Genomic DNA, 26487 nt, shown 5'->3' with positions numbered 1-26487 from the left:
CCTGCCAGACACTGCATAATGGGACCAAACTATTCCTGTTACTGGGATATGTGTACATGTCACCATGGGTTTGTGCGTGCCTGCGTTTGTTCATGGGTGTGTGTGGGTGCGTCTGTGCATGCTTGTGTCAGTATGCTAGTCTAAGAGGGGTATCCTACGAAGCGTGCTTGATCTACTTAGGGTTTTCTAAAGCTAGTCAGCTTCAGTTAGCTTCACATTCCTATACGGCTTCATCTGTACTATGATGGTGGATATTGCTCGTCCACCTGCCACTAACTCTAGCAGGCGTATAACTGCGCGTGCATGTCACACATGGCTAGTCGAACGCCGAACTCTTCATTGAGACAATCCTGAAACATCAATCTATGATTTTGTGCCAAAATCAAAATGAAATAATAGTTATCTTGCATATTCAACGGGCTATGTTGTGAAATAGGATTTTAGAAGTGTTGTCTTTACATGTTAATGCCACTTTGGTGTGCTTATCAATGCACAAATACCTGTTTTCCCATTCCTATTGATCATAGAAAAGTTTTACATTGCTTGAAGTTTAAAATGCATTCTGTAAGTGTAATGTGATATATTTTAACATTACTGTTTTTTCTAACAACAACAAAAAAGTGTTTGATTAACCAAATATTTAATCAGTCATATCTTCCTCAAATTAAGGGGATGATGATAAAATCTTTGCAAGAGGGAGGGAATCTGATTTCATTGGTCCTCAACTCGTTGCTCAGTCATTTAATTCAGGGTAAGTGGAGTTAGCCTGCCCCTGAGCAGGTTCATTCTGAAGGATTCTTTGCCATAGAAATTTACCAGGCTAAAGGGTCAGCTTTCGTATGACCGGTTATCCCGAGTAGACCAAAGTGGCTTTGCTAATTCCTCAAACCTGCTTCGTAGGACACCCATAAGGTCAGTATGCCGTAGATCAAATGAGCCTGACTTAAGTATTTATGTTGCTGCTATTTCTGTTACATAGAGAAATGAGCTGGTGGAAGAAAGCGAGAGGGAGAGGAGTGTGAGCTGCTCCTCACACACACACACTCCTCTCCCTCTCGCTTTCTTCCACTAGGGCCCATGCACCAGTTAATTTCTCCTTCTCAGAGTCCTTGGCCTGCAAGCGCTGGTTTCCTTCTCTTTCTATCCCACCCTCTTTTCATTACCCTTCGCTCTGTCACAAGCCTCACTGCATAGGGTCTAATGGTGATCAGGCTCTGTATAGATCACCACTACAAAGCTTACCACTGATAGCATAAAATGTGTGTGTACAAGTGAAGTCTGTATCAGTCAGTGTGTCTGGTAGAGACACATACACCACAGATACTCCAGATGCTAATACTTTAGCAATCCAGATGAACACAGATGACAGATGACTATTGTGTTTGAGGTAGTGTGTTTGTGGCTGTGGTGTAGAAGATGGAGCTGGCAGTGAAGACCCCCTCCTCCTCCCCTCTCCAGCAGCGAATGGAAAGCTGTGTGTGTCGATGGACTTGCCCTGGGCTCACTCCACACACACAGTAACTCTGTATACACACTGTCCTCCACACACATAATAAAAAATTAAAGGCATGAGCTGGCTCACACCAGTGGCGCTCGATGTCGATTTTTTAAATGAGTAAGGCCTCATTTCTATTACAGCATATTGGATTACCACCTTTCCCTATACCTTTCATGAGGTTGCTACAACCTAGCCAAGATAAATTAGCGTAATCAAGGTGACAGACAGTGACACATTCAACACTGCTTGCCTGCATATAGCTGATGTAGGGTGTAATCATTAGTCCAACAGTTGCAAATGTGAGTGTGTACGTTTGAGAAATGTTTTTGTGCCGGGAAGAGAAGCTTTCTCTTTTGGAGCTGTGAGATTACATAGAATACAGTATAAAGGCTTTATGAACACATTTGATTTAACTAGGCAAGTCAGTTAAGAACAAATTCTTATTTACAATGACAGCATACCAGGGAACAGTGGGTTAACTGCCTTGTTCAAGGGCAGAATGACTTATTTTTACCATGTCAACTCAGGGTATTGACCCAACAACCTTTCTGTTACTGGCCCAATGCTCTAACAACTAGGCTACCTGCTACCCCAAGGACATTAAGAACTCTAGAACCCTAGCTACCTGAATGAACCAGGAGAAAGCCCACAATATTTGTTAGACATTTTTTATTTTCCCTTCAAATGAAAAAATTAATAACATGAAACCTATCAGTGCAAAAATATACATTAACAATCAATTCAATGATTGTTAGACTGTTAAAACAAACAAAAAAACAGATGACAATTGCATCAGTTGCTTTTTTTGATGAGGATGTTTTATAGATTTCCAATGTCAGGAAACCAAATATCAGAGCTGTGTTCGTTTACATAGTATATTGCCTGATTATGTTTAAGAATGATTTCAAAGCAGATCATAGGGTTCATCGTCACATCTTTGGTCAGAAACATCATGGTTTAAAGAGTAATCAGAACTTTTAGAAACATGAACAAAACCCATTCTTTTTTTAAATACAGCAATGTCTTTCTTCTATCTTTTCATCCAGCAACTATGCTCCCAACACAGAGAAAGAAGTCTACTTGATCCATTTCTGGATGGGAGACTAGAATGTAGCTTACTTCATTTATATTCATGCACACCCACACACACTCACTTCTTTAAGGTAGTCCATCGCATCAGAACACGCAAAAACAAACACAGGCGCAAGCGCGCATGTGCACACGTCAGAACATCGGGCGATGACATGGAAACCGTCCACTAGGGGAAACAGTGAGCGCTGTTACCTTCAAGTTGGTTTCAGATGGAGATGGTGGCTGGGAGTACACATCTGCCTCTGGTGCATAAGGTTGCGTGTTTGAATCTAGCAATAGAAAGTCGTTCTTGAGATTTTTGTTTTAAGCCTATCCCAAACCTTAACGCTTACCTTAACCATTAGGAGTTAATACCTAACCTTAAGATTTCTGAGTTAATGCCTGAACTTAACCCTAACCTTAAACATGTGGAGTTAATGACTAAACCTAACCTTTAGCACTTAGAAATGTAAAGTTTGGAACAACTTCAAAATTTGACATTTGAAGAACATGGATGAAAGTCTAATTCTGATGTGAGACTGTGAGAGCTAGTTGGTATACACAGAGTAAGTGAAGGGTATTATCAAAGGCATCGTAAATTACATGGATTTTTGAAAAACATCACAGAGATCTAGAGAGAAAACACTACAGCTACAGTGCATTTGGGAAGTACTCAGACCCCTTGACAATTTACACATTTTGTTACATTACAGCCTTATTCTAAAAATGGATTAAATTGTTATTTTCCCTTATCTACACACAATACCCCATAATGACAAAGCAAAAGCAGTTTTTTAGAAATGTTTGCAAATGTATTACGAATAAAAACTGCAATTTCACATTTACATAAGTATTCAGACCCTCTACACAGTACTTTGCTGAAGCACTGTTGGCAGCAATTACAGCATCAAGTCTTTTTGGGAATGAAGCTACAAGCTTGGCACACCTGTATTTGGGGAGTTTCTCCCATTCCTCTCTGAAGATACTCTCAAGCTCTGTCAGGTTGGATGGTGAGCGTCAGCTACTTTCAGGTCTCCAGAGATGTTCAATCAGGTTGTCCTGTTGGAAGGTGCACTTTCACACCAGTCTGAGATAGTGAGCGCTCTGGAGCCGGATGTATCATCAAGGATGTCTCTGTAATTTGCTCTGTTAATCTTTGACTCAATCCTGACTAGACTCCCAGTCCCTGCAGCTGAAAACAGCCCCACAGCACTATACTGCCACCACCATGTTTCACAGTATGGATGGTGCCAGGTTTCCTCCAGACGTGAAGGTTAGCATTCAGGCCAAAGAGTTCAATCTTGGTTTCATCAAACCAGAGAATCCTGTTTCTCATAGTCTGTGAGTCCTTTTTTATGTGTATTTTTGCAAACTCCAAGCGGGCTGTCATGTGCCTTTTACTGAGGAGTGGCTTGCATCTGGCCACTCTACCATAAAGGCCTGATTGGTGGATTACTGCAGAGATGGTTGTCCTTCTGGAAGGTTCTCACATCTCCACAGAGTAAGTCTGGAGCTCTGTCAGATTGACCATTGGGTTCTTGGTCACCTCCCTCCCTGACCACCTCCCGATTGCTCAGTTTGGCCGGGCGGCCAGCTCTAGGAAGAGTCTTGGTAGTTCCAAACTTCTTCCATTTAAGAATGAAAGAGGCCACTGTGTTCTTGAGAACCTTCAATGCTGCAGACATTTTTTGGTACCCTTCCCCAGATCTGTGCCTCAACACAATTCTGTCTTGGAGCTCTACGGACAATTCCTTTGACCTCATGGCTGTGGGACCATATATATACAGGTGTGTGCCTTTCCAAATCATGTCCAATCAATTGAATTTACCACAGGATGCACCTGAGCTCAATTTCAAGTCTCATAACGAAGGGTCTGAATACATATGTAAATAAGGTTCCTTTTTTTTGCAAACAAGAAATCTGAAAACCTGTTTTGCTTTGTCATTATGGAGGATTGTGTGTAGATTGATGGATTTTTATTTTATTTAATCCATTTTAGAATAAGGCTGTAACGTCCAAAGTTTCCAAATACACTGTATATTATCACAGTGAGATCTTATGTTGGATGCTCTGAGATAGATTCAGTATAAAGTACTTATAGAAAACACAAACACTATGCACTTTTCTGTGTGTGTGTGTGTGTGTGTGTGTGTGTGTGTGTGTGTGTGTGTGTGTGTGTGTGTGTGTGTGTGTGTGTGTGTGTGTGTGTGTGTGTGTGTGTGTGTGTGTGTGTGTGTGTGTGTGTGTGTGGACTGGTCTTCAGATAAACAAAGTACACTTTAAATGACATAACAACAGCATTGTTAGTAACACATATCCAAAATCAGCTGCACGATCACAGTCTCAGTCAAACGTCAAATTTCACACGCACACACGGGCATGCACGCACACATGCATGCACATACACTTCCTTCATAGAACCTGCACACTCTTTCTTTCTCACTCTCAATCTCTCGCGCACACATTCATTAATGGTTGTGATTGGAAGGCACATGTGACGTGAATGTCAAACATGAGGCTCAGTTTCATGTGGCTCTCATCAGGAGACTGAGATGTGTGAGACTGAATAAAGGGCCTTCACTTCACTTCCCTCTGTCTCTGTCTGAACAGCTGCAGCCAAGGAACTGAGGTTGGCTGCGGTTGGTTGGCTCAACCAGAGCATACCAGCTCTGAAATTGGCCACTTTGCAGAACAAATGTAAAAAAAAAAACACTTTATTACAAAAAGTTCTACTAAGGTTCCAAATTCGATGTTGTTTGTTTTTGCGGTTGTTTGTTTTGTTGGTTTCTTGGCATCGCTTCCAGTAGTCTCTCTCCTTCTCTCTCTCCTCCACTTCCTACCCCCTCTCTATCCCTGGCCACCTCCTTCTCTCTGGTTGGTGGTGAGGTGTATCCCTCAGGGCTTGCCGTCCAACTGGTTGCTCTGGATCTAGTTCATCTCCACCCCCTCCTCAGGGTCTTTCTTTCCCTGATCAGGGCTACTCTTCCTGCCTAGAGCCTCAGCCTCCTCCATGGTGCTGGTCAAGGGCTCACCCAGGGTCTCTGGTAACAACAGGGTCAGAACACCAATTATAAACGCCAGGATCCCCACAATCAGCTATGGGAGAGGAAAGGAAAGCAAAGAGAGGAGTAAAAGAAAAGTGTTTGTTGAAGAACTAAAATGTGTCATCATAATCACAATACATGCTCTATCTACACTGTCTGTCTGTCTGTCTGTCTGTCTGTCTGTCTGTCTGTCTGTCTGTCTGTCTGTCTGTCTGTCTGTCTGTCTGTCTGTCTGTCTGTCATTTACCTGTGGTAGGTATTGCCAGATGTCAGCTAGGTAGACACAGAAAGGAGCCACGATGCTGCCCACACGACACATCATACTGCCACTGCCCACCGCCAGGGACCTGAGGGGAGAACACACACACACACACCAAGTTTTATAATTGATAGCATCTGTTAGGATACATGAAGCATGTAGGATACATAAAGCTGTCAGTTTGTACTGTACCTGATGATAGTTGGGTAGAGCTCACAGGTGTAGAGGTAGATGAGACCAAAGGCTATGGCAATGGCAAACTTCCCTGTCATACTGAGGATGATGACTAACACCTCAATGTCCTGCAGCACAGAGGGAGAGGGGTGGGACAGAGTAGAGAAATAAATTGAAGATAAATAAATAGAAGAGAGAGAGAGCAATCAACAACAGTGCAACTCTAAACACTAACAAACATCTGTTGCCTGATTACGCAGGTCCCAGCCAATCACATCACAGCATCAGTCAACAATCAGTTATTCTGCTGGAACACACCATTTCAACATGAGGAAATAAGCTACAATGTCTGATCTTTAAACTGAGATATATAGTAGTAACTCTGTGATTGAAAAAAACGGTTTGACTTTGAGGTTTGCTTTGCTTTAAGCCCAGTGAAGGAGAGAAGTACAGCACCACCCCTTCCACTCTTTCTGTCTCTCCTTCTCCTCCTCACTTCTCTCTGTCTCTGGTATCCTTCCCTGGCTGAGCTATCTGCTCATGTAATTGGAGCTGTGTGGTATGTGACCTACTCAGCCAAAGTTGCCTCCCACTCCACAGCAAGCACCCAACACAGTGTGTGTGTGTAATGATTTTTTTCTTCCTCTGAAATGAAATATCAGACCAATGCGCAGTGTCGGAAGTGTCCATAATGTATTTACACAGTATTTACACAAACACAGAATACAAAAGAACAAGAGAAATAAAGGAAAACCGAAACAGTTTTGTATGGTAAAACACAGACACAGAATACAACTACCCACAACCCATAGTGGGAAAACAGGCTGCCTAAGTATGGTTCTCAATCAGAGACAACGATCGACAGCTGCCTCTGATTGGGAACCATACCAGGCCAAACACAGAAATACAAAACCTAGAATACAAAACATAGAATGCCCACCCCAACTCACCCCCTGACCAAAACAGACATAAAAAAGGAACTAAGGTCAGGACGTGACAGTTGCAGTGGTACTCCACTCCAGCTCAACCAATCTGACCCAGTGCACCTGCGGGACTATAATTCAGGCTGTTGCCATGCTGCAACAGATCCACAGCAAAGTATACTGTAACAAGGCCTCTCTCTCTCTGTTCGCTAGGAGCTCTGGCCTGCAGCTGCTATGGACCATTACCAACAGATATGGAGATCCCGCCCTGCTGATGATGGAAAACAAGTGGCTACTGCTAGAGCAAACCTGTTAAGGCAGAATCCCACACAAGCACACAAAAACATATTGGACTCTATCACATGTAGCCGATAGGGCAGGGATCATCAACTAGATTCAGCTGCAGGCCAATTTTTTTCCTGAGCGGTCGGTCAGGGGGATGGGAACATAGTTTTCAAATAATTTGTAGACTGAGCCCAAACAGTAAGCAAGGTTAGAAATAATTATGTTTCAGTCAGATATTTGTGATGGTATACAATAATATCTCTCTATTATGCGTGAGAATACTTTAGAAGGGATTTCCGAAAATAAAATCACTTGGAGCTGACTCCTTGTTGGCCGGGTCTGGTTTAAGGTCAATTAAATGGGTGCGTTCGAGTGGACCACTTTTGTCAAGTCGATGGTCACCGACTTCATGCTGCAGCCATCACCTGTATTATGGGCGGCTCTATTGTGAATCAATGATTAGGATGTTTTTGTTTGACCCACGCAAACATGACCAAAGACGTGACTGAAACAGGAACCAACTTTGCAGAAATTCATGTATACAGTGGATATGTACAAATGAATGTGATATTTGAGGCATTCCCTATCAACAATTGAGTGTAAAATGTGCACACATATATTTTAAGTTTGTGAGTGTGTGATATGGAGGTTGAAGATCAGTCTAGCTAACACAAACCTCTCTTAGTCCTTGGATCGCGCGTCAGCTAGGCTAGGCTAGTTGGAGCTAGTTTATTTTCGACAAGATAGAAAAAAAATATTTCTAAACAATGGCAATACTGCCATGTTACACTGAGCCTTGCTGTTTTAAAACCACATTAGTGTCCGACTGTCACAGATAAATCTCCCCCGACTTCTCTCCTCGACTTTCATCGACAGTCAGCTGCTTTCACTTTACCACTCAAACCAGACACTTTTTGGACCCTTTCAAAAATGGGAATATTAAAATATTTGACATTTGTACCACAAATCAATGTAAGGAGACAAAAAAAATGATTTTGAAACGTTACAAAAATGATAACATTCCTTTAAAAAGTATTGTTGTGACCAAATGATGGATTGGATTATATCGTTTTATTTTGTCATGGTGAAGGACCATCAAACCTAATTGATTGGATATGCTATGGGAGCAGAGTTCAGAGTTCAAAGTTTGAGCGGTAAGGTACAGGGACATGGGGTGCTGAAAGGGATTTTTTTGAGAGGGACAATGGGGTCTGTGATAAGCAAGAAGGTAGAATGGGTCAGGTAAGGGTTAAAGTTAGGGCTAGGGTTAAGTCCAAGGATATTGTTAAGGCTAGGGTAAGGCCGGGTGAAGCAGTGATACCCAAATCCACACCTGCTGACATTACTGGAAATTCACTACAATGATACTCAGCTCAGTTACTGTATGTTAAGCACCGATCATTCTGTGTGGGAGAATACAGGCATTCCCAGGTTCCGTAGGCATAAGGCACGGTTTACTGTGACAGAATTGTGGGTTGTGGCCACTGTAAATACAGTTGAAGTCGGAAGTTTACATACACCTTAGCCAAATACATTTAAACTCAGTTTTTCACAATTCCTGACATTTAATCCTAGTAAAAATTCCCTGTCTTAGAGTCCCGATGGAATCATCCCCTTCATCACCTACAACTGAGCCTTCCCAATACTCTCAGCCACTGACTCCATCACAAGCATCCATTGGGAGCACCACCACACAGACCTCTACAGGTTTTACAGCTGACACTACTATGAATCAGACCCTAACTGGAATAGTTGGTCATGACTCAACATCCTCAACGTCCTCAATCTTCTCACCACTTTATTTTAATAATGTGAGATGTTAGAATAATAATAGAGAGAATGATTTATTCCAGCTTTTATTTCTTTCATCACATTCCCAGTGGGTCAGAAGTTTACATACACTCGATTAGTATTTAGTAGCATTGCCTTTAAATTGGGTCAAACGTTTTGGGTAGCCTTCCACAATAGGTTATGGATGAATTTTGACCCATTTCTCCTGGCAGAGCTGGTGTAACTGAGTAAGGTTTGTATGCCTCCTTGCTCGCATATGCTTTTTCAGTCCACAAATGCTATAGGATTGAGGTCAGGCCACTCTAATACCTTGACTTTGTTGTCCGTAAGCCATTTTGCCACAACTTTGGAAGTATGCTTGGGGTCATTGTCCAAAGGGAAGACCCGATGTCTTGAGATGTTGCTTCAATATATCCACATAATTTTCCTCCCTCCATGATGCCATCTATTTTGTGAAGTGCACCAGTCCCTCCTGCAGCAAAGCAGCCCCACAACATGATGCTGCCAGCCTTGTGCTTCACGGACTGGATGTTGTTCTTCGGCTTACAAGCCTCCCCCATTTTCCTCCAAGCATAATGATTGTCATTATAGTCAAACAGTTCTATTTTTGTTTCATCAGACCAGACCAGACATTTCCTTTGACAAAAAGTGCGATCTTTGTCCCCATGTGGAGTTGCAAACCGTAGTCTGACTTTTTTATGTCGGTCTTGGAGCAGTGGCTTCTTCCTTGCTGAGTGGCCTTTCAGGTTATGTCAAAACAGGACTCATTTTACTGTGGATAGAGATACTTTTGTACCAGTTTCCTCCAGCATCTTCACAAGGTCCTATACTGTTGTTTTGAGATTCATTTGCACTTTTCGCACCAAAGTACTTCATCTCTAGGAGACAGAGCGCGTCTCCTTCCTGAGCGGTATGACAGCTGTGTGGTCCCATGGTGTTTATACTTGCGTACTATTGTTTGTACAGATGAACGTGGTACCTTCAGGCGTTTGGAAATTGCTCCCAACGATGAACCAGACTTGTGGAGGTCTACAATTATTTTCAGAGGTCTTGATTTCTTTTGATTTTCCCATGATGTCAAGCAAAGAGGTACTGAGTTTGAAGGTAGGTCTTGAAATACATCCACAGGTCCACCTCCAATTGACTCAACTGTCAATTAGCTATTCAGAAGCTTCTAAAGCCTTGACATCATTATCTGGAATTTTCCAAGCCGTTTAAAGGCACAATCAACTTAGTATATGTAAACTTCTGACCCACTGGAATTGTTATACAGTGAATAATAACTTAAATAATTTGTCTGTGAACAATTGTTGGAAAAATTACTTGTGTCATGCACAAAGTAGATGTCCTAACCGACTTGCCAATCTATGGTTTGTTAACAAGAAATTTGTGGAATGTTTGAAAAACTAGTTTTAATGACTCCAACCAAAGTGTAAATACACTGCCCATAAAAATAACAAAAAACAGATAAATTGGCCAAATATGTATTTTTTTAAATGTATTAATACATTTAAATACATTCCGGAATGTATTTACAATGTATATCACAATATACGTTAAAAGCATTGTAAAGTGTATTCAATGTATGTAAAGAAAAAATGCATTAAAGAGTATTTTATAATATATTTTCACATGTACCTATCAAAATATTTGGTAAATATGTTTTGTAAAATATATTCCAACATGCAATTAAACATATTTGTAAGAAAAACCTATGGCAAATATAATAAATTGTCCAAATCAAATTGTAATGAAATTACAGTCTTAATTGTTACATTTTAGTAGGCATCACATGTACTTGGTCTCACATGTACTTATATCAATCTCATTAAGACTGTAGAACTGGTAGTGTACACACTTAACCTTTAATTACAGAATAGAAGATAACACATTAAATGGCATGACCAGTCAAAAGTTTGGACACGCCTACTCATTCCAGAGTTTTTCTTTATTTTACTATTTTCTACATTGTAGAATAATAGTGAAGACATCAAAACTATGAAATAACATATATGGAATCATGTAGTAACCAAAGAAGTTACAGGTGTGGCATATTAAAAATCTGATTAAACAGCATGATCATTACACAGGTGCACCTTGTACTGGGGACAATAAAAGGCCACTCTAAAATGTGAAGTTTTGTCACACAACACAATGTCACAGATCTCTCAAGTTTAGAGGGAGAGTGCAATTGGCATGCTGACTGCACAAATGTCCACCTGAGGTGTTTTAGAATTTAAGGTTAATTTCTCTACGATAAGCTGCCTCCAATGTCGTTTTAGAGAATTTTAGCAGTACGTCCAACCGGCCTCACAACCGCAGACCACATGTAGCTTATGACCTCCACATCTGGCATCTTTACCTGCGGGATTGTCTGAGACCAGCCACCTGAACAGCTGATGAACCTGAGGAGAATTTCTGTCTGTAATAAAGCCCTTTTGTGGGGAAAAACTCATTCTGATTGGCTGGGCTGGCTCCCCAGTGGGTGGGCCAGTTCCCAAGTGTGTGGGCCTATGCCCTCCCAGGCTCACCCATGGCTGTGCCCCTGCCCAGTCATGTGAAATCCATAGATTTATAGAATCCATAGAATTTATTTCAATTTACTTACATGAACTGTAACTTAGTAAAATCCTTAAAATTGTTGCATGTTGCATTTATATTTTGTTCAGTATAGTTTGTTGTCATTAGTTCCAGTACAGTACAACATTAATAACATTTTTGTTGATCGGAAACAACAGTTCTATATTCATTTCTGTTTTTATTCACCTGCAAGAAAGCATGTTCCTTTAAGAGTGACTGATGATGTCACAGCTAGCGCGAGCTCGCAGTGTTAATTAACCTAACTCCCAAATTCAGCTATCACAGCAGATATCACAGATCAACAGAATAATTTTCAAAGGAGAGAAAAATCATCATTCCTACCAGTCTCAGAAGATCCATGCTGGACACATGGAGATGGAAAAGTGCAAACAGTGAGCATGGGACATTTTGTTTCGGCACGGAATGTGCAAACAAATAGAGGACATTGTTGGTAAATGCCCCACCTGTCTTGACCTACACCCCTCAAACGCCAGACAGCCAATGTTACATCACCACATCTGCAGCTGAAAGCAGCCTTTGCCAGGCATGGCATCGTAGAGACTATAATATCTGACAGTCAAAGGAGTTTGAATCCTTCATAAAAGCATGGGATTTCACACGTCACCACAAGTCTGCATTACCTTCAAAGTAATGGCCTTGCTGACCTGAGCTTCAACCTGAGGTCATCAGCTACAAGGAAATCCATGCGAAGCGTGCACAGAGACAACACCAAAAGCGATACTACGATAGGTCAGCTAGACCACTGCCACCACTGAACGAAAGAGAGTCAGTTAGGATCCAGAAGCATGGCTACCAGCAGTGATCATCCAGCCAGCTGACACTGAAGTTCATATCATGTCCGCACTGCAGAAGGAGCGGTGTACCGCCTCATCTACTGAACACAAAAGAACAACACACTGACCAAATGCACTGTTTCTCTGAAAGAGAACGTGATGGACTAAACACACACACAGCACAACATACACCATACTTACCTGCAACACCACAAGAAATGTTGACTGACACAGAAGCGTGCTCAGCTTCATACCACACAAGGTCAGGTAGAGAGGTCAAGCTGTAGAGCTGTCCTAGACCTGTATAATGTCAAAGGGAGTAGGTGGGTCGCTGCCCTAAAAGAGTTACAGCCTATAAACTTGCTATTGAAAAGTTAACTTGAAATGCTTTGGTATTGTATTTGCTTGAAATGTTGAGATGTCATTGCTACAGTGAACAGCTGATTTGCTGAGAAATCTTGGCTCTAAAAGTAACAGTATGTTGAATCATTGTTTCACAGTCCCCTTTATGTTTCCAAAATGGCGTAGCAGTTTTGTCTTGTCCCGTGTAAATATAGTTTTTTCCCCTTGTTTTTTTGTATATACCTTGTATATATTTTAATATCACTTTCCATCTACGCACTGAACATACTCTCCTGCAACCCGTCTCACCCAACGTGGTACGGATCCGCTATTTTTTATACTTAAAAACCGGAACCCCCATCAAAAGCTAGCCAGCTAACTGGCTAGTAGTTAGCCATTGCTAGGCCCATCTACTAGGCCCATCTCCCGGCTAGCTGAAGAGGCCCATCAGCCACTCCTTGGGCCGACCCATCACGACTGGATTACCGACGTGAATTGCCCGAGGGGGTCTCTCAACTGGCTCCTCCATTGCGACGTTCCCTGAATGCCCATCCGCTAGCTGTCTAGAGCACATCGGACTGTTAGCTTAAGACACCCATCGGACAAATTCTTTGGCCACTTTACATATTTTGCCAATTGGCCTGGTTTACCACACGGAGCCCTGCTGATCCGTTTGCCAACTTAACTGCACGAGGGGGCCACAACAGACTTTCTTCCATCGCGACGTCCCTCAAAGGCCCTTCTGCTAGCTTGCTATCCCCGGCCCGCTAGCTGCCTGAAGTCACTCACTGGACTCCTATGATCACTCGGCTATGCATGCCTCTACCTAACGTCAATATGCCTTGTCCATTGCTGTTATGGATAGTAATTATTGCCTTATTTCACAGTTGAGCCTCTAGCCCTGCTCAATACGCCTTAGTTAACACTTTAGTTCCACCTCCCACACATGCAGTGACATCACCTGGTTTAAATTATATTTCTAGAGACAATATCTCTTTCATCATCACTCTATGCACAGGTTTACCCCCACTGTATTCACATCCTACATACCCTTGTCTGTATATTATGCCTTGAATCTATTCCACCGTGCCCAGAAATCTGCTCCTTTTACTCTCTGTTCTGAATGTACTAGACGTCCAGTTCTTTTAGCCTTTAGCTGTACCCTTATCCTACTCCTCCTCTGTTCCTCTGGTGATGTGGAGGTTAATCCAGGCCCTGCAGTGCCTAGCTCTACTCCCATTCCCCATGCGCTCTCATTTGTTGACTTCTGAAACCGTAAAAGCCTTGGTTTCATGCATGTTAACATTAGAAGCCTCCTCCCCAAGTTTGTTTTATTCACTGCCCTAGCATACTCCACCAACCTTGATGTCCTTGCCGTGTCTGAATCCTTGAAATTTCCATACGCAACTACAACATTTTCCATTAAGATAGAAATGCAAGGGGAAGGAGTTGCAATCTACTGCAGAGATAGCTTGCAAAGTTCTGTCAAACTTTCCAGGTCTATGCCCAAATGGATCGAGTTTCTAATTTTAAGGATTAATCTCTCCAGAAATAAGTCTCTCACCACTGCTGCCTGTTATAGACTCCCCTCAGCTTCCAGCTGTGCCCTGGACACCATATGTGAATTGATTGCCCCCCATCTATCTTCAGAGTTCGTTCTGTTAGGTGACCTAAACTGGGATATGCTTAACACCCCAGCAGTCCTACAATCTCACACAAATGATCAAGGAAACCACCAGGTACAACCCTAAATCCGTAAATATGGGCACTGACCAACTTGCCCTCCAAATACACCTCTGCTGTTTTCAGTCAGGATCTCAGCGATTACTGCCTCATTGTCTGCATCTGCTATGGGTCTGCGGTCAAACGACCACCTCTCATCACTGTCAAACGCTCCCTAAAACACTTTTGCGAGCAGGCCTTTCTAATCGACCTGGCCCAGGTATCCTGGAAGGAATACGAGGAATCCGGCCCGTCTATTTTCCACCGCAAATGTTTCGCATAAGGTGGCGGTTCTGGTTGTACATTTGTTTCAAGAACACCAATGGATTATGGTCCGTGAAGACCACTACAGGCAAGGCACTGGAGCCCACATTTACCTCAAAGAACTGTAAGGCAAGCAATAAAGCCAGCGTCTCTTGTTCGATTGTAGAGTACCTTGACTGACACGAGTTGAACTTACAGGAGAAGAAACTGACGGGCCGATCCACTCCGTCTTCATCTTCCTGTAAGAGAACCGCACCCACCCCCACAATACTAGCATCTACCTCCAACTTAAAAGGTTTGTCAAAGTTGGGGGCGGCAAGCACTGGGGCACTACAAAGTAGCACTTTAGCGGACTCAAAAGCATAGTTACAGTCCTTGGACCACTTGAATGGTACCTTGGGACTAAGCAGAGATGAAAGCGGAGCTACTACCGTTGAGAAATTCTTACAGAATGTACGATAGTACCCTACCATCCCCAGGAATCTGCGCAACTGGCGGCGAGTAGTGGGAGCAGGAAAAGCAACAATTGCTTCCACTTTGCCAGTTACTGGGCACACTTGACCTCGTCCCAATTGTTTCCCTAAGTAAGTCACTGTAGCCTTCCCAAACTCACACTTGGCCAAATTGAGGGTTAAAGAAGCATTCTCCAACCGCTGAAACACACTTTTCAAAGTGGAGAGATGATCAGACCAAGTAGACGAATGAATCACCACATCGTCAAGGCAAGCAGTACAATTTGGCACATCTGCAAACACAATGTGAACTAGCCGCTGAAAAGTAGCAGGTGCATTACACATGCCAAAGGGCATCACAGTGTATTGTACAAAGTTATCTGGCGTAACAAAAGCCGATATGTCAGAAGCTCGAGAGGTCAGAGGCACCTGCCAATAACCTTTTAACAAATCTAACTTACTAACGTAAGCAGCAGAGCCAATTCTATCAATACAGTCATCTAAGCGAGGTAGAGGAAAAGAATCAGACTTTGTAACTGCATTTACGCGACGATAGTCCGTAAATAAGCGGGACGTACCGTCAGGCTTAGGAACAAGAATACATGGGGAACTCCAGGAGCTGTTACTGGGTTTTGCCATGTCATTCTGTAATAAATAAGCTACCTCACTTTTCATTACTTCCCTTTTCTTAGCATTAACCCGGTACGGATGCTGACGTATAGGAACAGCGTTCCCCACATCCACGTCATGTTCCAAGATGGATGTGCGATCAGGCCTTTGTGGTAGATTGGCCAGATGGCAGCCACTCTTCAGTAAAAGGCACATGCCAGCCTGCTTGGAGTTTACCAAAGGCACCTAAAGGACTCTCAGACTGTGATAAAAAATGTTCTCTGGTCTGATGAAACCAAGATTGAACTCTTTGGCCTGAATGCCAAGCGTCACGTCTGGAGGAAACCTGGCACCATCCAGATGAAAGGTGCAAAGTACTGTTCAGAGAGACCTACTCCAGAGCGTCATCAAATCACACAGGCAAGACAATGCAGCAACAGCTTCGGGACATGCCTTGAGTGGCCCAGCCAGAGCCCGGATTTGATCGAACATCTCTAGAGAGACCTGAAAATAGATGTGCAGCGATGCTCCCCATCCAACATTGCTTGAGAGGCTCTGTAAATGTGATATTTCCATTTTTTTATTTTATACATTTGCAAAAATGTTTAAAAAAACGTTTTTGCTTTGTCATTAAGGGGTATTGTGTGTAGATTGATGTGGAAAAAAACTATTTAATACATTTTAGAATAAGACTAATGTAACAAAATGTGGAAAAAGTAAAGTGGTCTGAATACTTTCCAAATATGTATGCAAATAAGTGGGATTATTATTTGTTTTTCAACGGGACAATGACCCAACACACCTCCAGGCTGTGTAAGGGCTATTTGACCAAGGAGAGTGATTGAGAGCTGCATCAGATGACCCGGCCTGGTCATATACTTATGTCATGTAATAAAATGCAAATTAATTACTTACAAATCATACAATGTGATTTTCTGGATTTTTGTTTTAGATTCCGTCTCTCACAGTTGAAGGTACACTATGATAAAAAAAATTACACATGCTTTGTAAGTAGGAAAACCTGCAAATTCGGCAGTGCATCAAATACTTGTTCTCCCCACTGTATATGGGTAAGAGTCAAGCTAGCTACATTTTCAGATATTACACGTTTCTAATTTTGTCAGAAAGTCATTTTCCTTTCAATTTAAAGTCTACTGTTAGCTAGCTAGCTATCTTTTAGCTGGCTGGCTCGCTAGCTAATGGTGCGTAAATGATCTGTCTAGTAATATTATTCATATCTCAGAGACATTTGCTTTGATAGTTATAGCCTAATGTTAGCTAGATAACATTTAACCTTGTTGGTTGGCTACCTGCAGATTCATGCAGGGTAGTAACATCATGAGTTGGGATTATGGTTCATTGATGCAAGTAACCATTTCAATAGAATGTTCACGATGTCACTGTGACAACTGTTGATAGACATAGTTGGTAAATACAGTGGCTTGCGAAAGTATTCACCCCCTTAGCATTGTTCCTATTTTGTTGCCTTACAACCTGGAATTAAAATTGGGGTTTTGTATCATTTGATTTACACAACATGCCTACTACTTTGAAGATGCTAAATATGTTTTATTGTGAAACAAACAAGAAATAAGAGAAAAAAACAGACAACTTGAGCGTGCATAACTATTCACCATACTTCACTGTGGGGATAGTGTTCTCAGGGTGATGAGATGTGTTGGGTTTGCTCCAGGCATAGCTTTTTCCTTCATGGTGTCGTGTCTTTACTATCATTAAATTGAAGACATAGTTTTATCAAAGATTCACTGTAATTAGTATAACGCGATCAAAGTAATTAATTGTGTACTTGTAATTAACTAGGAAATAGGGGCACCAAGGAAAGTATTCAGATTACAACGTTATAATTTCCCAATATAACCTTTCAGATATTTTCATATCTGATCAATAGTCTTCTGATTAATTATTTATTTATTTTACCTCACGTTAGTCTCATTCCAAACGTCGTACATTTTTGGTTATCTGCACGAACACATTCTTCACTATGAGTCATCCATACATCAATTGTCTTAAATAATTTATTTATTACTGACTAAGTAATTTTACAGAAATGCATTAACAAACAGTAAATATGATTACATGAAATGATAGAATGTGCCCTAGTGGGCTGAACCGGCATGGCAGCTTGTTAGACAAAGGGACAATAGGGTAGTCGACTAAGAAGTCACTTCAGAGTTAATAATTATAACAATTGAAATGCTAATCCTTACACATGAGCGCTCACTCAGTCGGGAACAATTGCAATCAATATATATATTTACGCTCAGTGTGTCGTCTTGATCGCTGGTGAAAAGTTCATTTCTTTTGCAGAATTGTCCGAGGGGTTGTGGTTAGAGGGGATTGTTCAGAGTGACAATCGTTATAGAATGCATGTTTCGGCGGTTGTCATTCTTCGCGTTCAATGATGCCGAATTCCTAGCTGCAGACTAGTAATTAGTATCAAAGACTTGTTCTCATTCTGTCGGTATCGATAGTCTAAGCGTTTAACCACATGGTATGGTTGAAAGATTCAGCAGTGGTCTGCAACCTTTAGTCCCCCTCCTAATGGAGAAAAACGTGGTCTACTGATAATTTAATAAAGTTGGGCTTTATTCGGAATGGCAGAAAAGAGCTGTCCCAGGATGTCTGACCCTAACTGGGCTCTGATTTAGTTCACATCAAAAGGGAATTGTATTTTTCTTCATTAAAGAGTCCACAATCATATTACACCATTATTAAAACAGTATCATCCTCACTCATTCAACTTATACAACAATTAGATATGAGGTTTATATCTGAGGCTATTATATAAACAGCGTTATGGGAATGTGGTCACACTGTCTCTCTTGAGCTTCCCAAGTTGTGACAAACGCACCAGTTCGTAGCTGGATTCTTCACCGATCTTTTACACTTTCTCTGGAACATGACATTTGTTCGAACCTCACGTTCTGTGAGGTGGAAGGATTTCCTTTGTCTCCATGAAAACTACTCTCTTTAACTGTGTGTCCATGAGGCAGGGTCTTCCTTAGGAATTTACAACCTCACTCTGCCCACAGTAGTCTGGTTGTAGAAGCAGAGAGCGGGGGATGGTGCTCGCTGTACTCAAAGAGGGCAACATCATGACAATGGTCAATAATCTCAATTTTAGTCTCATCTGACCAGAGTACCTTCTTCCATATGTTTATGGAGTCACCCACATGCCTTTTGGCAAAAACCAAACGCGTTTGCCTCTTTCAGCAATGGCTTTTTTCTGTCCACTCTTCCATAAAGCCCAGCTCTTTGGAGTGTACGGCTTAAAGTGGTCCTATGGACAGATATTCCAATGTCCACTATGGAGCTGTACAGCTCCTTCAGGGTTATCCTTGGTCTCTTTGTTCCCTCGCTGATTAATGCCCTCCTTGCCTGGTCCATGAGTTTTAGTGGGCGGCCCTCTCATGGCAGGATTGATGTGGTGCCATATTCTTTCCATTTTTTAATAATGGATTTAATGGTGCTCCGTGGGACGATCAAAGATTCAGATATTGTTTTATAACCCAACCCTGATCTGTACTGTTCCACAACTTTGTCCCTGACCTGTTTGGAGAGCTCCTTGGTCTTCATGGTCCCGCTTGCTTGGTGGTGCCCCTTGCTAAGTGGTTTTGCAGACTCTGGGGCCTTTCAGAACAGGGGTATATATACTGAGTTCATGTGACACTTAGATTGCACACAGGTGGACTTCATTTAACAAATTATGTGACTTATGAAGGTAATTGGTGGCACCAGATCATATTTAGGGGCTTCATCGCAAAGGGGGTGAATATATATGCACGTACCACTTTTCCATTTTTTGTTTGTAATTTTATTAATTTCACTTCACCAATTTTGACTATTTTGTGTATGTCCATTACATGAAATCCGAAAAAAAAATCCATTTAAATTACAGGTTGTAATGCAACAAAATAGGAAAAGCGCCAGGGGGGATGAATACTTTTGCAAGGCACTGAATTACTGACAAATTTACAAACGCTCAACACCCATTGAATATGGCCAGTGTCAGAAAACGTTGGCAAAAAAAGCGTAATTAAATTGTTGCCAGCAGCACAGTTCCAGTCACCAATGCTCTGGATAGCATAAAAGCAGCCTAACCAGCTCTGTTCTCTAATTTGTGTCTGGAAGGAGCTTAGTAAGCTAGCCAACGTTAGCTAGTTAGCTTGGGTTGTGACTGCTGTGAGGACAGAACGCTCGGATGAACCCTACTCCTCGGCCAGGGCGTCCAGTTTGTGCTCTGAATGCTCTGAGAGCGAAACACTCTGAATTTACCAACAGACAATCTGACAACGCTCTGAGTTTACAAATGCCCAGAGCACACTCTGGCACTCCAGATTCAATTTACGAAGTGTGTTTAAGATTTTTTTCATGAGGATGGCCTTTTTTCTATTACAGAATATTAGATGACTCATTCATATTACACTCTTTGCCTGCATCTAACAGTTGCAAATGAGAATTTATATTGGACAAATTCAGGTAAATCCCCGTTTTGTTCCATTTCCTTCCGTTTAAGAAACGTTTTTCAACAGAATCGGCAGCATGAATACACCTATGATCAGGTGTAAACAGAGTTCTCTCTCATAACAGCCACTTTGCATTCCTTCTCTTCCCTTCACTTGTGGAAAAAATCTGCTGGATGTGACCAGGTGTCCTCCGGCTACACCATGGTGCTACCCTATAGAGTGCTGTTGAGGCTACTGTAGACCTAAAGCTTAAGAGGTTGTGAACGATGCTGAATGGGTGTAGACAAAGAAGGGCTCTCCAGTAGGTGTACCAAAACATTCAAACGCCATTTCTCAAAGGTGAGGTTCCAAGTTAATCAACTTTCAAAGCAGAATTACTTTCCCATTGTTCCGCAACTGCAGTGTATGATATAGCATTTTCTATCTCTGGGAGTCTCTACTTTTATCCAATCTAAAAAACACCATTTCAAATGTTGCTACATAAGACCGAATCGAGCTGGTCGGTCACATATGGGTATACGAGGACATCTTGTAGTCTCTGAGGTTTTCATTGTCGGTCACACAAGCTATCATAAATGTGTCCCCCTTCACCTTTTCTATGCAAAAAAACACACCTAGAGATTTGTTTGCACTAGCATACAAAGCAATGAGATATATTTGATGCAGGTATTTTCTTTGCAACACATATTGTCATGGACTATAAAAAAATATAATTATATGAGCTATGCATCTGTGTACCAGCATTGTGTAACCCTTGGTTAGCTAGCTTCTTGAGACGGGGCAGTCCAGTCCCAAAGATACAGTCCATTCTGCATGCCTTCTTATCTTTGATACAATGTGTTGTCATGCATTTGTGCTGTCATAGCTAACTTAGCTAGATCATCAACCAGTATTTTTTTTGCTATTCCTACACGGCACTTATTAAAGGCTTGAATCTCATAGGGACCTCACTTTCACCAATGGTCATCTAGCTAGCGACGTAGCCAGCAAGGTTGTATCGGTTCCCATTGGACTGCAGCTAGCTAGGTGGGCTAGCTAATGCTAGCTAGCTAGCTAACGTGAGCTGATTATCGTGTAGTAGCCTATGCTGACTAGTTGCTAGCATGCTAACAATAGCCAGCTAAATTTGATACACCATATTCGTGGGTCTGCAAAAATCAAGCAAATGGTACTGAACTCTTGACAAAATCATGTTTCAATATTGGAGTGGCTATTTTTTTGGTTGTTTCTTTCTTGCTCAGTGACATTGGAATATATCATATTTTGGCATTTAACTTCAGGTATGTATCTAAAAGGATTTTGACATGCAAAGTCACAAATTCCCTGTGAGATACTTAGAGAATTTACGCAGTCATGGGTACGGAGCATCAGAAATAAAATATCGAGTACATATTAGAAGCCAGAGAAACTTAAATGTTTCTCATATGTCACATGCAGTTATCTAAGTAATTTTACAGACTTTATCATTGGTAATATGCATAACAAAAAGATTGTGATTCCACACAACAGAACATTTTAACCGGAACAACACTCTCAGTAATGGTTGAACAAATATGATTTTGTGAACTTTAAACTAGAAGGTTCTATCTGAAAAAATATTATTCAGATATTTGGCTTTAAAGTTCCGAACTCTCAATGGTTTGTATGATGTCAGCAATTTATATTGTAATATTTTTTAGCTTAACAACCTGAATTGGTGTATATGCAAACCACGGCCCAAAATATTGTAATGAGCCTCTGCCTCTACATTATGAAGTAGCTGGGCTTAGTGTGGGTTAGCCTGTGCAGGGCTTGGTGTGGCCTGGCCCATGTTGGACTGGTGTAGGCTACCCTGTGTTTGGTTGCTGTGGGCTTAGTGTAGGCTTTGTGTTTGCTATCCCCTGTACATCTTGCCCACATTGGGCCAATGGGATCATGTTTTCTGGGTGAATCATATCCTTTGATTTCGTTTTAGCTCACACACAAACATACGTGACTGTTTGTACATACATTTGGCACCACAATGATGAGCATGCAGGCTGTTCCAGCCAGCAGCAGAGCTGGGGCACATGTCCTCTTCCTGCCCACCCGGTCCATCGCATAACAACCAATCAGGTAGGAAGGGAACTCCACTGCACCTAGAAACAGCCAATCACAGAACATGTCAGGGCAAGGCAGCAGGCATTGCTGGCATGGGGACATTATGTGTGGTGACATCTGGTACTGGGCCAGCTGTGGCTGTTATTTTTATTTTTATTTCTTTTTTTCCCCTTTATTTAACCAGGTAGGCCAGTTGAGAACAAGTTCTCATTTACAACTGCGACCTGGCCAAGATAAAGCATAGCAGTGTGAACAGACAGCAACACAGAGTTACACATGGAGTAAACAATAAACAAGTCAATAACACAATTTTGTAAAAGAGTCTATATACATTGTGTGCAAAAGGCATGAGGAGGTAGGCGAATAATTACAATATAGCAGATTAACACTGGAGTGATAAATGATCAGAAGGACATGTGCAGGTAGAGATACTGGTGTGCAAAAGAGCAGAAAAGTAAATAAGGAACACCTATGTGAGAATGCTATTCATTGACTACAGCTCAGCGTTCAAGACCATAGTACCCTCAAAGCTCATCACCAAGCTAAGGATCCTGGGACTAAACACCTCCCTCTGCAACTGGATCCTGGACTTCCTGACGAGCCACCCCAGGTGGTGAGGGTAGGTAGCAACACATCTGCCACGCTGATCCTCAACGCTGGAGCTCCACAGGGGTGCGTGCTCAGTCCCCTCCTGTACTCCCTGTTCATCCACGACTGCATGGCCAGGCACGACTCCAACACCATCATTAAGTTTGCAGACGACACAACAGTGGTAGGCCTGATCACCGACAATGACGAGACAGTCTATAGGGAGGAGGTCAGAGACCTGGCCGGGTGGCGTAACCAAGAATAAGGAGATGATTGTGGACTACAGGAAAAAGAGGACCGAGCACGCCCCCATTCTCATCGACGGGGCTGTAGTGGAGCAGGTTGAGAGCTTCAAATTCCTTGGTGTCCACATCAACAACAAATTAGAATGGTCCAAACACACCAAGACAGTTGTGAAGAGGGCCTATTCTCCCTCCGGAAACTAAAAAGATTTGGCATGGGTCCTGAGATCCTCAAAAGGTTCTACAGCTGCAACATCGAGAGCATCCTGACTGGTTGCATCACTGCCTGGTTTGGCAATTTCTCGGCCTCTGACCGCAAGGCACTACAGAGGGTAGTGCGTACTGCTCAGTACATCGCTGGGGCCAAGCTTCCTTCCTTCCATCCAGGACCTCTATTACCAGGTGGTGTCAGAAGAAAGCCCTAAAAATTGTCAAAAACTCTAGCCACGCTAGTCAAAAACCGCTCTCTCTGCTACCGCACGGCAAGCGGTAACGGAGCGCCAGGTCTAGGTCCAAGAGGCTTCTAAACAGCTTCTAACCCCAAGCCATAAGACTCCTGAACATCTAATCAAATGGCTACCCGGACAATTTGCATTGCACCCCCCCCCGTCTTTTACGCTGCTCCTACTCTGTTATCAATTATCAATGCAGAGTCACTTTAATAACTCTACGTACTACCTCAATTACCTCAACTAACCAGTGCCCCCGCACATTGACTCTGTACAGGTACTATTGTTATTTTATTGCTGCTCTTTAATTATTTGTTTTATTTGTATTATATTTTTTTCCAAACTGCATTGTTGGTAAGTGAGTCATACCAGAATTTTGAGGACAATTTAGGCATCAACACTTTAAAAAAATGAACCCTTTATCGTTTTCTGTTATGTATTTAAGAAAAACAGGTAATAAACAGGTAATAAACCATCATAAACCATCAAAAAAACATCAAATAAAATGTGACAAATTTACAGGACCACGGGAATGTTGTTTAATAATATTTTATATATCTTTTCGAAGAAGGATCAACAGGATGGGTAGGAATGATGAAAAAATAAACATGTCAACAAGACCGACCACAAGCTGGATCTGATCAAATATTCAATGGACAAACATAAAAAATAGTCATTTTACAGTAGTCCCGACAACCTGGCATTAAAATGAAAGAGCATATCAAAAATAGTCATGAACTGATCAATATTATAGAAAGCTGACGTTATAATGTTCAGATTTTTAGTGGCTGGCCAGAGTATCCCATTCCTCACTTGCGATGGCTATGTGGGGTCAGAAATGAGGGTCGGCACATCGTCAAAGTGATACCAAAGGAGATCGTTTTTTTCCGGCCGTTGAAGGACGATTCACTCACTCTATGCATACATTTCACCTGGCAGTGGGTCTTTTTCACCTCTTGGTTTGATCCCTGGGTAGATGGTGTGGTCGCACACCAGGGCACACCATATCCCCACTACACATTTTCTGGTGTGCTGTGTATGGGGTCTTCTGTGTGGTCATCTGTGGGATTAAAGTTGAAGCACTTTGTTTTTTGGCAATCACACTCCAGATTCTCTGTTGCAGAACGCATGCAGCTGACGTCGCGGTAGAGAATTTTCCCAGGTGGAGCCTCTTTGTGGACGGTACGGCTGGAAGGTCAGCTAGCATTTCTTTCACTGCATCCTCCATAGCTTGCTCCTGAATGTAAAACAATTTCACCTTTGATTGTCCCTCACTCAGAGCTTGATACAGGGACAATGCCATGGGGATATCAACTCCTTGGCTGACAAGTCGGCCCTCCTCTTCAATGTGCCACCCACACCAACTGGGGCACCTTTGCCCTGACTGGCTTCAAAGTACTTCCAGGTTCCTCTTGTAAACCCCTTCCTGAAAATGTCAGTACAAAAGAGGTAAAAAATTACCATGTTGCTTCTACTGTGTGCAGGGACCGTCGCTAAAAAAATGGATGGTTGTCACATCCAGGCAACTCTCAAAAAAGTATTCCTGTTTTGCTTGTTATTTTGGCACGTGTCACATTTCAGTTTGCAAACAATGTAAAAATAATAATAATTGAGTTAATAAAGCAGCATACAAACATGGTCTCTTTTTCGCTTTCTTGAGTAAAGCAGCTCCAAAATGTAGGTGTTACAGCCTAGCTCAATGCTTTCTGTGGTGGTGGGACAGCCAGTGGAAAATACGAAGCGTATGGGTTGGTAATGTTCCCTAGTTGTGCCGTCATTGTCTCAGTTTTCTGTCGGTCATGGGGACACTACGTCACCGCAAAGTCTATGGGTAGAGCTCGAAAATTCAATCCCCTTGGGTGCTGCCATAGACTTACATTAGAAGTGCCCGTACATGAAGTCTCAAGGTCATTGGCCAAAATAAAATGACGTCAAATCATTTTATATCTACCCTAGCTTTGATTGGACTGATCATGTCAACATCATACTTTCAAAATCTTAGCTAGCAATCTAGACAAGCAGTCATCATCACGCATTAAGTCGGTAATTTACTGGCAAATCCTTATCATATGAAGAGAAATTATCTATAAAACGTATCGGTGCTCATCGGCCATTGAACATAAACATTACACAACAAGTTGGAAATTCAACAATGAGTGCTAAAGCGCCAATGCAGCCCAGGGTTCGATCCCAGGCTGTCACAGCCGGCCGTGACCGGGAGACCCATGGGAAGGCGCACAATTGGCCCAGCGTCGTCTGAGTTAGGGGAGGGTTTGGCCAGCCGGGATGTCCATGTCTCCTTGTGCTCTAGCGACTCCTTGTGACGGGCTGGTCGATCGACTACGGTCGTCAGTTCGACAGTGTTTCCACTGACACTGGTGTGGCTGGCTTCCGGGTTAAGTGAGCAGTGTGTCAAGAAGCAGCGTCTTGGCTCTCGACCTTCGCCGAGTTCGTAGGGTAGTTCCAATGATGAAACAAGATCGTAACTACCAATTCGATATCACGCAAAAGGGAGTAACGCATTTGAATACATTGGCCATGCTGTCAATCCAGCATGACTTCTGCCACGTTCAAAACAACTGGAAACTCTGAACTGGGAAATCACAGACGTCAGTGGGTTCAAGGCAACTGGGAACTCGGATAAAACTAACTCCGACTGGGAAATTACGGAAAATGAATTTGAACGGTGATCCAACTCGGAATTCCAAGTCAGGATTTCGGGCCTATTTCTAGAGCCTTCAAGAAGGACCCCCGCCAACCTTCCTGTTCAAGTGAGCACAGCACAACAAGGTGAGTCCAAAAATGTCTTGTATGCTGCACCGTAAATGATGTAA

General features: G+C 42.3%; 1 protein-coding gene across 1 annotated transcript in view; it reads right to left on the bottom strand.

Annotated features, from left to right (window-relative positions):
* Positions 1–2152: 2152 nt before the first annotated feature.
* The window catches only part of LOC118398372 (solute carrier family 22 member 16-like), a 54438-nt gene continuing 30103 nt past the window's right edge, over positions 2153–26487 (bottom strand). The window contains exons 5-8 of the mRNA XM_035793640.2: positions 22285–22412; positions 6065–6174; positions 5861–5960; positions 2153–5665 (exon numbers count right to left, since the gene is read on the bottom strand). Coding sequence (XP_035649533.1) covers positions 5498–5665; positions 5861–5960; positions 6065–6174; positions 22285–22412 — 506 coding nt within the window. The 3' untranslated portion in view covers positions 2153–5497. The remainder of the gene's footprint in view (positions 5666–5860; positions 5961–6064; positions 6175–22284; positions 22413–26487) is intronic.

This window comes from Oncorhynchus keta, chromosome 19, assembly GCF_023373465.1.
Source record: "Oncorhynchus keta strain PuntledgeMale-10-30-2019 chromosome 19, Oket_V2, whole genome shotgun sequence".
NCBI classification, from domain to species: domain Eukaryota; kingdom Metazoa; phylum Chordata; class Actinopteri; order Salmoniformes; family Salmonidae; genus Oncorhynchus; species Oncorhynchus keta.
This window is presented reverse-complemented; position numbering and strand designations above follow the sequence as displayed.